General features: G+C 47.6%; 1 protein-coding gene across 20 annotated transcripts in view; it reads right to left on the reverse strand.

Annotated features, from left to right (window-relative positions):
* Window positions 1-221: 221 nt before the first annotated feature.
* Window positions 222-14,679, reverse strand: part of LOC309622247 (uncharacterized protein) — a 71,826-nt gene continuing 57,368 nt past the window's right edge. For 14 of the 20 annotated variants that reach the window (XR_014240625.1, XR_014240626.1, XR_014240627.1 and 11 more), the window contains 3 exons: window positions 11,439-12,158; window positions 1,743-1,962; window positions 222-434 (listed from right to left, as the gene is read on the reverse strand). Coding sequence is in view for 2 of the 20 variants with exons in the window: in XM_082409374.1 (XP_082265500.1) it covers window positions 422-434; window positions 1,743-1,962; window positions 2,809-3,190; window positions 3,260-3,496 (852 nt within the window). In the remaining 18 variants the exon portion in view is untranslated. Of the gene's footprint in view, window positions 435-1,742; window positions 1,963-2,808; window positions 3,191-3,259; window positions 3,641-6,697; window positions 6,972-10,717; window positions 10,912-11,438; window positions 13,927-14,679 lie in introns of those variants that run through there. The other 6 variants (XR_014240630.1, XR_014240632.1, XR_014240633.1 and 3 more) reach the window with 6 other exon arrangements.

Raw genomic sequence — 14,679 nt, forward strand, 5'->3', positions numbered from 1 at the left:
TCAATAACACGTACTAGAGGCTGGGCCACCATCTCTCTCGTCACACAACTTGTTTATAATCTAATATTTTAATTTATTTGAGGCTGCAATAAAAGGATTTGAAACAGGCTTACCAAATAGTTGAAAGAAATCCCTTTCAATGACAGTAAGGTGGGCCGAAAGAAATAGAACAAAGATACGTTGGAGTCAGTGTTATTTAGGTTAAAAAAAAAATCTGCAGCTTATTCATGTCAAACAAGCTTTTATTTTCAATGTGAACAATACTATCAAATTTATCTGTAAAAGGTCAGAATAAAGTCAGATGTCACTTAATATCATTTTGGGATGCTGAACTTTGGAACAAAATTTGCATTGTGGGCTAATGAAAACTAGAATATCCGTGAAGAACAAATTCATCTCTTCTTTCGCCGTCCACTTCTTTTTATGCCTTCCAACTGTAGGATGGGATAAGAGTCAATTAACAATTGTACACCAATAACATGCAGCAGGGACTTTCTAAATATGAGTCAATACTATGTACATCTGTTGGCTCTCCAAGGAGAGAACAAGATGTTTTCTTCTTGTAACCCAGAGCCTTGGTTGTCAGGGTGCACATCATTTCATCACACCAACCTCATCTCTCTCTTGCCCACCACTATAAATGCTAGATTTTTTTCTTGAGAGGCCACTCTGCCATTTAAATGTCTTTCCACCTTAAGAGCCTATGCTCCTTACACAAATCATAAATCCCTTATAATCCCAGACCTTCAGTTTCCGTATCTGTAAAATGAGAATGAGGCTGTTATCAAACATCCACAGGTGTGAACATTAAGAAAGGGAGAAAGAAAGAGCGTGATACTGAGAGAGAGAGAGAGATGAGACAGAGAAAGGAAAAGATGAATGGGTAGAGGAAGGAGAAACTAAGATTGAATTACCGACTCAGGGATAGCCAATAATCTTACTATGGCTAATTTTCTCTTCTTTTGAATAAAAAATCTAAATTGAACTAATATTTGTGAACTACTCATGAAATGCAGTCTTATGTGAAATCCTTAACGTTTTACTACTTTGTAAGGAGTCACCTTCTCAAAGGCATTGTTATTCCAAGAGACTCCATTTCTGTGGCCAGGGGATGAAGGTACCGCTAGTGCACAGCTTACTCGCTTTAGCTGCTTCTTCTGGTGACCATTCTCTAAAAATATAGGTCTCTATATTTTAGACCTCTAAAAACATATAGGTCTCTATTTCCAGGTCTGATAAATTTCCCATCTGTAGTAGTCTTAAAGCTACAGGACAAAGGACTTGCGGCTGCAAATGAAATACTTTTCAGAACACACTTCCTTCTATATCATCTAGAATACAAGTCCATTAGTAACATTAAACTGTTTTTCCAAAACTAAATTTCAACAATTTTTTCTTATTTACTTTACAAAAAAAATTTAAAACACGATAGATAGCTAGTGGGAAGCAGCTGCATAGCACAGGGAGATCAGCTCGGAGCTCTGTGACCACCTAGAGGGGTGGGATAGGGAGGATGGGAGGGAGACGCAAGAGGGAGGAGATATGGGGATATAGGTATACGTATAGCTGATTGACTTTGTTATAAAGCAGAAACTAACACACCACTGTAAAGCAATTATACTCCAATAAAGATGTTAAAAAAATAAACCAAAAATAAATTAAGTATGTAAACAAAACAAAACAAAACATAAAGCTGTTAGTAACAGGTATATGTCAGGAATGGTTGCACTATACAATAATACCTGTATTCTCCAGAGCTGCCCTCTGCTGAGACCGTACCCACTTTGGGTCCTTCTTCTGCTTTTTCCTTTCCATCCTCTTTCTCTTCCTCAGCATTTTCATACTGATGTGCACTCTCTTCTTTAGTGTCGAATGATACGGACTTTGGCATCACAAGGTGGTGGGAAACATTTCCCGATTTAAAATCAGCAGCAGAATCTAGTTCTCTGCCCTCAGGAGGTTCTGGAGAAGAGAAATATGTCAAAACATAAATAAATAAATAAATAAATAAATAAATAAATAAATAAAAAGAAGAGCTGGCCATGTTCCTACTGGTTGATACAACACTTCCATGGGCCTCACAGTTCTGCTGCTTGACAGTTTTCACAACATTTTTCCCCTCCTTCCAGTAGATCTCACACACTGTGCTGCTGATTATTTCTGGCCCTTTGGAGAAGGGATCGAAATCATTTGATTCTCAGAGCATTTTTGTATGTTTCTGCCAGAACGTCACTGGAAAATGTTCACCCGATTTAAAGACAAGTTCTACCGCGAAGCTCACTGATTCCTCAACCACTGAAAAGTGCCCCTGTGACCTTTCATCATTTTCTCAGGTCATCCTACTGAGAATCTTTACATTTTTAGAAGCCCGTCAACCAAAAGTGAGGCATGCCATTTGTTCGCCCCTAGGTTGGTAGAGAGCAGCATACTTTTTCTCAAGATCATAAAGGTCTTTAGAGAATTGGGCTTCTACTTGTGCATATCGTGCCTGAAGGTTTTTGAGAGCTTTGACCCGCTGCTTAACCGCCAGAGGCCAGCGCTGAGCGCGGCCTGCCTTTCAGGCCGATGCCCCAGCAGGGGCTGCAAGGGCCTGGGGACTGGGCCGCCCCTCGCCAGCCTCGGCCCCGTCGTCAGGTCCACACGCCCCAGCCTCCCAGGACTCGGAGGCATCAGCCAGGACCTCGCCCGCCCAGAACTCGGCCGCCGCCGCCGGTTCCTCTGCCTTCTGGGATGCCGCCCCCTCTGCAGGTTCCTGCGGCTCCCAGGGCGGGGTGCCCTCTGCCTGGTACCCGCCCCGCCAGACCTCACCTGCCTCTCCCAGGTCTTCCTGCTCCTGAGGAGGCGCGGCATCCTCTGCAGGGTCCGAGAGCCGTCGGGAGCGGCGCCTGACCATCACGCGGCCGGCGTGGGGCCCGACCAGGACACGGTAGTTGTAGTGGCTGTGGTGCACACGGCAATGGACCGGATCCCGGAACAGGGACTGAAACTGCGCCATGGGGGGCCCGTGGCCCGCGACCACTCCCGCGCCCTCGTGCCCATTCTCGTCCTCCTCTTGTGTCTCTTCCTCCTCCTCGACCTCTTCCTCAGTTTCGTCTCCCTCTTCTGACTGGTACTCATCCTCCTCCTGGTCCTCGATCTCTAATTCAAAAATTTCCTCCTCCTCCTCCTCCTCCTCCTCCGTCTCCTCCTCCTCCTCCTCCTCCTCCACCTCCTCCTCCTCCTCCTCCTCCTCCTCCTCCTCCTCCTCCTCCTCCTCAACCAGCTCTACATCCCAGTCTTCTTCCACTGCGGCCTGGGCGGCCTCCTGCCCACCATCCTCCCCGTGAAGGGCTCTGGAGAGCCCCAGGGAGGCCAGAAGGGCCGCGGCCCCCTCGGCTCCATCCATCCCTCCCGAAGGGGATGCGCGGACCCCGAGGGGACTGGGGTCGCCACCCGCCCCGCCACCAGCTCCGGCCTGGCCACCTGGGATCGGCCCTCGCTCCTCTGTGGCAGACATGGCAGGACGGACGCGCCACACACGGATCGGGCTGCAGTGAAGATCGCGGGGAAGATGGCGGCCGCCGGGCTGAGTATCGCTGAGGGAGGGGACGCTGTTGGCAGCGGGGCCTCCGGCACGGGGTGGGGGCTGCAGAGAAGCCGGCTGCACAGGGGACAAGAGTCTGCGAAGATGCCTCTGGGGGCCCCGCCACGGGAAGGGCAGACCGCCGGCCTGTGGAGCGCCCCACCGAGACTGCGCCGAGGCCGCTGCGCACAGGGCGGGAAAGAGCCTGACTGGCTGGCGACGGGAGGCGGACCTTGGAAGGGTCAACCAAGGGCCACTTCCTCCAGCGCCGGCTCTAAGCTCATTTGCCAGCAGCCAAGGATTGACAGCACCGCCGTCCAATGAGTGACCAAGGTCTTCAGCTTCCCTGGAAGCCTTAAAGGCCCAGCTCACCCTGAGCCTCCGTGAGCCCACAGGAATCCCTTCCTTTTCATTCCACCACTGCAAGAGCAAAGCTACAGTGTCCCTATAGGGCGGCGCCCTGGGGTATGGGAACCTGCATGTGTTCCCCAATTGCCACCCTGGGGCAGCTCACGCTGACTGAGACACACTTAGTTCAAAAACGAGAGAGAGAGAGAAGGTGTATAGATCAAATCTCAGCAACGCTTAAAACCTCCCACAAGAGAGAGCAAGAGAATTTGGAGGTTTTAATGCGGTTAAAGCTACTTAGAAAAGGACATACAAAGTCGATATGGATGCAGTGAGAATGGAGAGTGGAGAGAAAGCAGTAAAGACAGGAGCCGGACAGTGTTTCATCAGGGCTCCCCAATTCACTTCCAGCCGCCAAGAAGTGAAGACAGAGAGAGAGAGGGAAGAGAGAGACACAGAGACAGAGACAGAGACAGAGACAGAGAGAGATACTTCTTTTAAAGACTGGGCTGAAAAAAAAAAAAAAAAAAGACTGGGCTGAGCACCTGCTCTGCACTGGATTGTGTACATCCCCTGCCTCCCCAATTCATACGATGAAGCCCGTCCCCCACCCCACCCCGCCCCCAGGAGATGGTATTTGGAGACTGGGTCTTTGGTAGGTCATTCAGTTTCGGTAAGGTCAGGAGGCTGCGGTCCACACGTTGGGATCACTGCCCTTACAGGAAGAGACCATAGATGGTGCTCTCCGCCCACCACCCCAACGTGAAGCCACAGGAAGAAGGCGGCTATCTTCAAGCCAAAACGAGGGCCCTCACCAAGAACTCCACCATGCTGGCACCCTGACCTTGGGCTTCCTAGCCTCCAGAACTGTAGGAAATAAACCAATGTCTTGTTTAAGCCGCCCAGCCTATGGCATTTTATTAGGGCAGCCTGAGCAGACTAATACAGCATGGCACACGTTAACAGGACAGGCTTCCTAGAATGATTTCTCGGTCAACAGTCCGAGACTTTTTGTTGTACTCAGCCCCACTTAGCCGAGTGGTCAAGGGTAACGAATGCTTAAAACGAGGAAGAAATCGGCAACTATTTTATGCTAATCCCACTTACTATTGTCGCTGGGCACAGAAGCAAGAGTGGGTGTTAGCTGTAACTTCACGTTCAGGAGAACATAAGCTATGTCCCTTACTTCCAGTAAGCACACCGCCTTGGGATCCAGGACATCTAATTTGACAGACCCTAACGTTTCACGGATGGGAAGCACACATTCTGCACTGCGCTCCTGGGAAGGTTGGCGAGAAGAGCTGTTGTTGCCACCCTGAGTCAGTATGGACCCCTACCCCAAGTTGGGTTCAAAGGTCAATCAAGACTGGTGACACACACACACACACACACACACACACACACACACACACACACTACCGAGACGCGATGCAAAGTGTATTCCTTACATGAGGAGGCTTCTGGGGGGAGAGCAGGGTAGCCTTTTCAAGCTGCTCCAAAAAAGACTTGAGAGAGTCAGGAAAGGAAGAAATTGCTTTGGGAGTTCTACTGTGATTAGTGGATGGGGCCAGCATGACAGTTCCCTTGTGCTGGCAGTAGCTAGTGTAGTTTGACGCCCACTCCTCCTCCCCTCCACCCTACAACCGCGCCAAAGGAGAGAGTGTGGGGCATTGGGGAAGAGGGAGGCTTGACGTTTAAAAGCCCTCAGCAGTCAAACATCAAAGGACGCAGTCAGACGCTATACTACAATTCACCTCTGGCGTGTGACTGGCGACTGAAACGTGCCATTTTCGTGTAATGGAATTTGAACTTGTGGAAGTAAGCCACTCTGGAACTCTGAGTCCTGCAGCCTAAGGCCGGGTAGGGAGGCAAAAGGTCCACTGAATGCCGTTCAAGAGCCCAGCGTTGTGTATCCTGAGAAGTAAAATGCATGCCTCGGTCACCATCAATAAGGCCCGGAACTCCAAAGCCAAGAAGGAGGGTCTTGGCAAAGCCCTGCATAGTGGCTTTAGTATATATAGAGACACGTGTGACCTGGATTTATAAGTTGGGAGTCTGTGGGCCAAGAGATTCCCAGGGCTCTTTACCCCAAAGGGGACAGGACAGTTTTACACAAGGAAACGTCGTTGCTGCCATGGGCCGGACCAGACAGCCAGACCGACGACAATGGCCTGATTGTCTATGAAAATGTGCAGACGGGGCTAACTGTTGGCCAGAGCATCCAGCGCTAAGGTGACTGCCTGAAGTTCACTCACTTGTGCTGTCTTTTCGTTGAACAGTTTTATCTATGGTTATTGTATTGATTACTGACAGGGAAAGACTTTTCCTGACCTTTTCCTATTTATTTTCCACATGTCAGCCTTTTTTTGTTCCTTCACCCCTCAATTACTGTATTTCGCTGTTATTAATTTCATTTTTCTAGTGTACAAAGTGATTCTTTATCACTCCTTTCTCTGTACCTTTTTTAGTTTTTTTATAGTGCTGGAGCTTTTTGTGGGGGCAGTGTCGGTGGTTACACTGGGAGTTACAATTAATATCTTAACTTTATAATAATCAAGTTTGTATTAATACGGAGATAGTTGCAATAGTATTCAAAAACTCTGCTTTTCCCCAGCTCTGCCACATTTCTTTATTTAATTATGGTGACACATGGCATGTTTGTATATTTGGTGCCCATTAACAGAGATTTATAGTTAATGCTTTATACATTTGTATTTTCAATCATATATGAGAACAAAAAGAGGAGATACAAACCAAAAGTACAGCAATACTGGCTTTTGCGTTTACCTGTGTAGTTACCTTGGCCTTTGTGGTTTATTTCTTCATATTGCTTCAGATAGGTGCCCAGCATTATTTCAATTCAGCCTGAAGGACTCCTTTTAGTACTTTCTGTAGGGCAAGCTTACTAGCTATGTACTCTCTCAGTTTTTGTTTGTCTTGGAATGTCTTTAACTCCCCTTCGTTTTCCCCACATATAGAATTCTTGGTTGAAAGGGTATTTTTGTTCATTTGTTCTACGCTTTTAATATGTCATTCCAATGCCAGCTGTCCTCTATGGTTTCTGTAGAGAAATGGGCACAAATCTTACTGAGGAATACTTGTAGGTGAGGAGTTGTTTCTATTGCTGTTTTCAAGGTTCACTCTTTGTCTTTGACTTTTGATAATTTGAGCATGGTGTGCCTAGGTGGGGATCTCTGATTTTATCCTGCTTGGAGTTTGTGGAACTTCTTGGGTGTGTAGAGTCATGTCTTTCCTCCGAGTTTGGAGGTTTTCAGGCATCATTTCTTCAATGATTTCCTGCCCCTTTCTCTCTCTCCTCTGCCTCTGCAAGTGTCATTATGTGTACATTGATAAGCTTGCTGATGCACATAAGTCTCATAGGCTTTGCTCATTATTCTTCATTCTTTGCTTTTCTGCTCCTCTTTTCCTTTCCAGAGACTGGATAGTTCAACTAACCTTTTAAAACTCGCTGATTCTTTTTCTCCTGGTCAAATTTGCTGTTGGACATCTTTTATTAATTTTTCATTTCACTTACTGTGCTTTGCAGCCGAAGAACTTTTATTTTGTCCCTATTTATAATATCTGTCTCTTTGTGATACATCTTTCTCATTGTTTCCTAGTTCTTTGATCATTGTTTCCTTTCGCTCATTGAGTTTATTGAAGACAGTTGACTTAAAATGTATTCTTCTAGTAACCCAAATCCTGTGCTTTACCTCTGACAGTTTAGAGTAATTAATTTTTTCCATGTGAACAGGACACACATTCCTCCCATCCCCTCCAACTTTATGGAAGTATAATTTACAAATAAAATTTCTATATTCACGGTGAACAGTGTGATGCTTGATGTATGTATACATTGTTAAATGATTACCACAGTGAAACTGATTAATACATCTATCACCTCACATAGCTAAAGGTTTTTGGGGGGTGGTGTGTGGGATAAAACTAAGATCTACTGTCTCAGCAAGTCTCCAGCATACCACACAACATCTTAAATTATATCAGCATGCTGTACATTAGATCCCTAGAATGTATTTATCTTATAACTGATCATTTGTACCCTTTGATGAACCACCCCCCAAATAACAAACCTAAACCTGGAGGCATCATGCTTCCTGATTTCATTATTTTACAAAGGTATAGTAATCAAAACAGCATGGTACTGGCATAAGAACAGATATAGACATAGACCAATGGAACAAAATATAGAGCCCAGAAATCAACCCACACATATATGCTCAACTATTTGACAAGAACACACAACGAGGACAGGAGAGTCTCTTCAATAAATGGTGCTGGGAAAACTGGATATCCACATGCAAAGATACTATATTGGACCCTTATCTTACACCATACCCCAAAATGAACTCCAAATGGATTAAAGACTTAAACGTAAGGCCTGAATCTGTAAAACTCCTAGAGGAAAACACAGGGGTAAGCTCCTTGACATAGGTTATGGCAATGATTTTTTTTTGAACTGACACCAAAACAAAGGCAACAAAAACAAAATAAACAAGTGGACTACATCAAACTAAAAAGCTTCTGCACAGCAAAGGAAACAATCGACAAAATGAAAAGGCAACTGACCTATGAAGCAGAAGAAAACATTTGCAAATCATGTTATCTGTTGAGGGGATAATATGCAAAATATATAAGGAATTCAATCAACTCAACATCAAAAAAAAAAACAAAAAAACAAACACAAAACCAACAAATAATTAATAAAAGGGTACACAGTCTGAATATACATTTTTCCAAAGAAGACATACAACTGGCCAATAGGTATAGGAAAATGTGTTCAACATCACTAACCCTGAGGGAAATGCAAATCAAACTGTAATTAAGACATCACACCTATTAGGATGGCTATTTTCAAAAGGACAAGAGATAGCAAGTGTTGGCAAGAGTGTGGTAAAAAGGGAACCCTCGTGCCCTGTTGGTGGGAAAGTAAAATGGTGCGGCCACTATGGACAACGGTATGGAGGTTCCTCAAAAGATTGAAAATAGAACTAGCAGATCAGCCAGCAATCCCACTCCTGAAAACAGATCCAAAGGAGGTGATTTCTGCTCTGCTCTCTTATGCTCATTGCAGCATTATTCACAATAGCCAAGGAATGGAGACAACCTAAGTGTTTTGGGCAGATGAAAGGATCAAGAACATATCATATATATATAAAAGACATATAAATGAATTCTTCTTAAGAATTCATCTGAGGGCTTCCCTGATGGCGCAGTGGTTAAGAATCCACCTGCCAACGCAGGGGACACGGGTTCGAGCCCTGGTCTGGGAAGATCCAGAACAACTAAGCCCGTGCGCCACAACTACTGAGCCCGTGCTCTAGAGCCCGTGAGCCACAACAAGTATCATATGATATCACTTACATGTGGAATCTAATACAAAATGATACAAATGAACTTATTGATATTTACAAAACAGAAACAGACTCACAGACATAGAAAACAAACTTATGTTTACCAAAGGGGAAAGGGGGTGGGGAAGGGATAAATTAGGAGTTTGTGATTAGCAGATATAAACTACTATATATAAAATATATAGGGCTTCCCTGGTGGCGCAGTGGTTGAGAATCTGCCTGCCAATGCAGGGGACACGGGTTCAAGCCCTGGTCTGGGAAGATCCCACGTGCCGCGGAGCAAGCCTGTGCGCCACAACTACTGAGCCTGAGTTCTAGAGCCCGCAAACCACAACTACTGAGCCCGTGGGCCACAACTACTGAAGCCCGCGCACCTAGAGCCCATGCCCCACAACAAGAGACGCCACCACGGTGAGAAGCCCGTGTACCTCAACGAAGAGGAGCCCCCATTCGCCGCAACTAGAGAAAGCCCGCGTGCAGCAACGAAGACCCAACACAGCCAAAAGTAAAAAAAAAAAAAAAATGTTATGGACTGAATTCTGTTCCCCCCAAATTGGTATGTTGAAGCCCTAACCCCCAATGTGACTATATTTGGAGATATGGCCTTCAAGGTTAAACGAGGTCATAAGCTTGGAGCTCTAATCCAATAGGGGGGGTATCCTTATAAGAAAAGGAACAGATGCCACAGAGCTCTCTGTCTCCCCACACTGAACAAAGAAAAGGCCATGTGAGGACACAGTGAGAAGACAGATGTCTGCCAAGGACAAAGGTCTTACCAGGTATAAATTCTTTTAGCAAATTCTAGATTTCCAACTGGATTAAATTGTGCACCTTTGTATCGATTTAATTGTTGCCTCCCTCTGTATTGAAGTTTTCTAATTTCATTCTCTCTGATTCTTTTTGCTTGCTCGTTTGTCACTGGATGTACTTTGTGTGTGTGTGTGTGAGGGGGTGTCCTCTCTAATCTGCTCATATTTATAGATTTCTTCCTTCAGACAGCATCAAATCAGTTTCATTAGGGTTAGGGGCCTCCCCTATGGCAATGGTTGCTTAATAAGTTTTAAGGACTCTGGCTTAAGTTGGGTTTAATTTCATCACCGTGTCACAAAAGTGCCATGGTTGCTCTTCCCTATCATTAGGATGATCAGGATTTTCACTGCAACACAGGCATAGGCAACAGAGTGGCACAGCAGAAGATTGCTGGGCCCCCAAGCCAGAGGTGGGTGGACTGAAAACATCTTCTGCTAGGGTGCTGCCACTTGCGCTGCATGGAATTATTATTATTTTGTCTTTTCTCTCTGTACAAATTCCCTCAGAATATTTTAGATTTCTAGCAGTGCAAATTTACAGCTGTGGGTTTTATCTCCATCTAATCATGAGTGGTCCAGACCTTCTGGGTGGTTATGGGGACAGGGTCGGAGGCCCAGTGACCCACCTCTTGGGCAGCCCAGGAGAGGAGGACATCGCAGGCCATGCAGGACACATGGGGGTTGCATTCTGGAACAGCGTGAACCAGAAGGGTCTGGGGGAAGCGGGCTTTGCAGTATCACGAGGGTGAGGTACCCCCTGGTTCCTAAGCAAGGATGTGATTGGCTTGCTTGAATCGTTCTGCTGGCTGACAAGGAAACACTATTCAGGGATAATAAGCAGGAATGCATCTGGTGCATTTAATAAGAAGCGTTGTTGCTAGAGGACCCTATCTGGCGGAGCAGAGTGGGGAGCGGAATCTGGGATTAGGCCGGTCGAGGCCCTCCCAGTTTTACCAGCCGTCAGCTCAGCACAGAATACTGCCTTTAGCCCTCACCGCACCATCACCCCCTCCCCGCGCACTCACACACAGGGGCCAGTATACCTGGCTGAGGAGAACTCAGTCCCTGGAGATGGAGGGGTGGACCCTGGGGCGGTAGTTCCCCGAACCCCGCCACTTCAGCGCTATTAGGCACCACAGCAACAGAGGGGCTGAAGCAAGGGGGCTCCATCGCAGCTGGTCGTCCCCATCCCCACCACCAACTCCTCTAGGGACTGGCCAGCAGGCAGCGCGCGTGGGCAGCGGTTCAAAAGCGCAGGCCCACATCGGCTCCAGCCGTCTCCTTCTAAGAGGTCGCCCACTCACCCACCGCCCTCCCAGCTCATGGCAGCCTGCCGACCCCGCTTACCAATCGAAGAAGTCCAGAACGACGTCAGGAACATCAGACGAGGAGAGGTTAGAAATCAAAGCGGAATTTCCAGCTGGGTTTCGGGTCGTCGCCCTCCAAGGGCCGGGTCCTGATGAGCAGCAGGAGCACAGCGGCCCGCCGCATGTCGGGACGCCAGAGCTCCGACCGTCGGAGAACCCTGGAGACCGCTGCGGACCGGGAGGAAGAGAGACGAGGTGGGGGGGGGGGGGAGCGGGATAACCAAGAGGAGCGGGGCGCGGACCTCGTGCTTCGGCCAAGAGCCACCTGTAAGGTGAGAACATCGAGGCCAAGGGGAGTGGGGAGGGTGGGGGTCGACCAGCGGCCCTGAGCCAGGGAGCGGCAAGAAGAGCAGCAGCCCAGCAGCTTCACTCCACGCAGCAACCGGACCACGCACCCAGCCGCTGCCCAGAGCGCGGGGTCTGAAGCACGTCCGGCTGCCGCTGGGCGGGCCCCAAGCCCGGCGCACAACTGGCTCCGCCCACCCCGACGGCAAGCGAGCTTAGCCAATCCGGCAGGCGCCGGGACCCATTGAACGAGATGCGCGGTCCCGCCTCCTACCGCAGCCTGTGCGCCGCCCAGCCCTCTGCTCCTTCTGGCGTCCGCAGTCATTCCTTGGTCAGCCCCAGCTCCAGCTCCCTGGCAGCTGGAGAGCTGGGCCTGGGGTCGGCGGCGTGGGGCACCCCGCCCTGCGCCTCCCCTCTGCAAAAACGCAAAATGTGCTTTTCACTTGAAACAGCGTATGCCCAAGAGTTTGCTTTTTGTGGTGAAAGGAGTAATTTGACCGCCCGGGCTGAATCTGCAGTTTGAAAGATCTGGACACCTCTGAGGAATCAGGACATAGTTGACTGGTGGTCATTCCCAGACCCTCGGGCCTCCAGTCAACCAGAGCGCCTGTCCTCTGGAAGGGATAGAGGAGGTTCAACCTGTGCATGTCGTGGCCCGGCTCTGGCCCGTCATCAGGACAGAAATTGGGCTCCAGGAGCCCCCCTCCCATAGCTAAGGGATGCACAGTTGAAGTGAGGGTTCTTGGCTGACAGCATTGAAGGGGAAAAGAAGGCAACGGTCAGTGTATCGGATCTTCAAGGCAGTGAGCCCCTGGAGAGCAGGCCACTGTAATGCTCCAGCATTCTGGCCCCAGCATGTGGGGGAAAAAAGCCTTACATTTTTGCTAGAGGCCTTCTCTTCTTTCCGCTACCCTGAACATTGCCACATAGAATAGAAATATCTCAGAGAAAGAGGAAATGCTTCCACTCATTCACTACCCTTCGTCCTTCCCATCTTGGTACCTTGATGAAGCAAGGTCAGAAAGAGGCTTCTTCAGAGCACATAAGCCAGATGGGCAATGAACAGATAAACCTCAGTCATATTCACCAGCGCTGGACCTCGTGAGGCATGCCATTTAAAAGTGTTGAAATCAAAATGGATTTCAGGTTCACTCTTGGTCAACTAGAATATTCAAACAAACATTCTCCCCCTTCCCCTTTCCTTCAGTATTTGGTGAGAAGAGCTGGGACTGCTTGTGCCCAGCATATTGCAAAGCTTTAGTTGCATGGAACTTCCTGGGGTGGCTGAGTGTTTTGTACAGCTAAAAACTGAACTCTTTACCCCACCTCGACCCCTTCTCAAGCACCCCACTTTTTCTTTTCAACCATTTTAGAATCACACGTTTTTTAAATGTTTCTCTTAATTTCCTTCCTTCTCTTCACCAGCAGAGCATCTTCACACCTTCGTTTCCCCTCTCCTTTCCCCCTCTTTTTCCTTCTATTGCAGTAAGTGCTTTCTTCTCACTTACGGGGCGGATCCACATAGAACTAAGCCACATACTTACGTGGGGGATCCCTCTATAACTAACCATCACAACAGCAGTGGGTCAGCTGAGCCCAGCCCTACTGCTCTTAATCCTGCACCCCTTGTCTCTGGTCACTCAGGCATCCTCGTAGAGACAATACTTGCTTGTCAAAAATGAAAAGGTCATTTCCGATCATTTTGTCCAAGCATCTGCAGTGTATATGGGCGGGGAGGGGTGGGGACACACTTTGGTTTATTCTTTACCCTAAACTACTCTACCTCTCACTTCTAAAATGAAAATATCCCAGTCTTGGACCGCAAGCGCCTAGCCATGCTGCTCTCTCATTCTTCTACTCTCTCTACACGTGTTCTTTTATCTCACTGAGCCCTCCTATTCCTTGGCCTCTCTGGTTTTTGCCCATCTGCACTCTCCCTCTTCTATCTCTCCCTCGTGTCACCATTGATTTGGTTTCGGGTTTCTTTTTTTTTTTTTTTCCTGGCCGTGCCGCGCAGCTTGCTGGGATCGTAGTTCCCAGAACAGGGATCGAACCCGGGCCACGGGCCACTGTCGAGTCCTAACCACTGGACCACCAGGGAATTCCCTGGGGTTTCTCCTCTTTTCCTTCTTTTCCTGATCACACTCAGGCATACTAAGTTGTCAATACATCTACCACCGCTTACTCTTCTACGCTTACAACACCTTCCGTATCTCCACATCCAGTTATCACCCATAGCCAATCAACTGTTGCCTTTCAGTTCTACACACTTCTTCATGTGCTTTCAATACCCCTACCTTAGTCTAGAACTTCAGCATCTCTCACATAAATCACTCCTATAATGAGCACTCCATTCTTCCTCCTCGCTGACCTTTCTTCACATTGCTTTCAGAGTGACATTTCTAAAACACAAATTACATCCCAGATTAGACCCCCATGATGGCTTCTTGTAGCCTTAATAATGAAGTCTCCACTCCTGTCTCTGGGGAAACGCAGATGGCCAATGGGCACATGCACACATGTTCAACATCACTAATCGTCGGGGAAATGCAAATCAAAACCACAATGAGACATCACCTCACAAAAGGACACACGTAACAAATTTTGGAGAGGACGTGGAGAAAAGGCAACCATCCTACACTGTTGGTGGGACTGTAAATTGGTGCAGCCACTGTGGAAAACAGTATGGATATTTCTCAGAAAACTAAAAATAGATCTACCATACGACCCAGCAATTCCACTCCTGAGCATATATCTGTAAAAAAGAAAAACACGAATTCAAAAAGATGCATGCACCCCAATGTTCATAGCATGGTCATTTATAATTGCCAGCGTATGGAAGCAATCTGTGTCCGTCAACAGATGAATGGACAAAGAAGATGTGATGTATATATACAAAGGAATACTAATCAGCCATAAAAAAAGAATTTTGCCAT

The sequence above is a fragment of the Balaenoptera borealis genome, assembly GCF_965194805.1.
Source record: "Balaenoptera borealis genome assembly, contig: HAP1_SCAFFOLD_1871, whole genome shotgun sequence".
In the NCBI taxonomy this organism is placed as follows: Eukaryota; Metazoa; Chordata; class Mammalia; order Artiodactyla; family Balaenopteridae; genus Balaenoptera; species Balaenoptera borealis.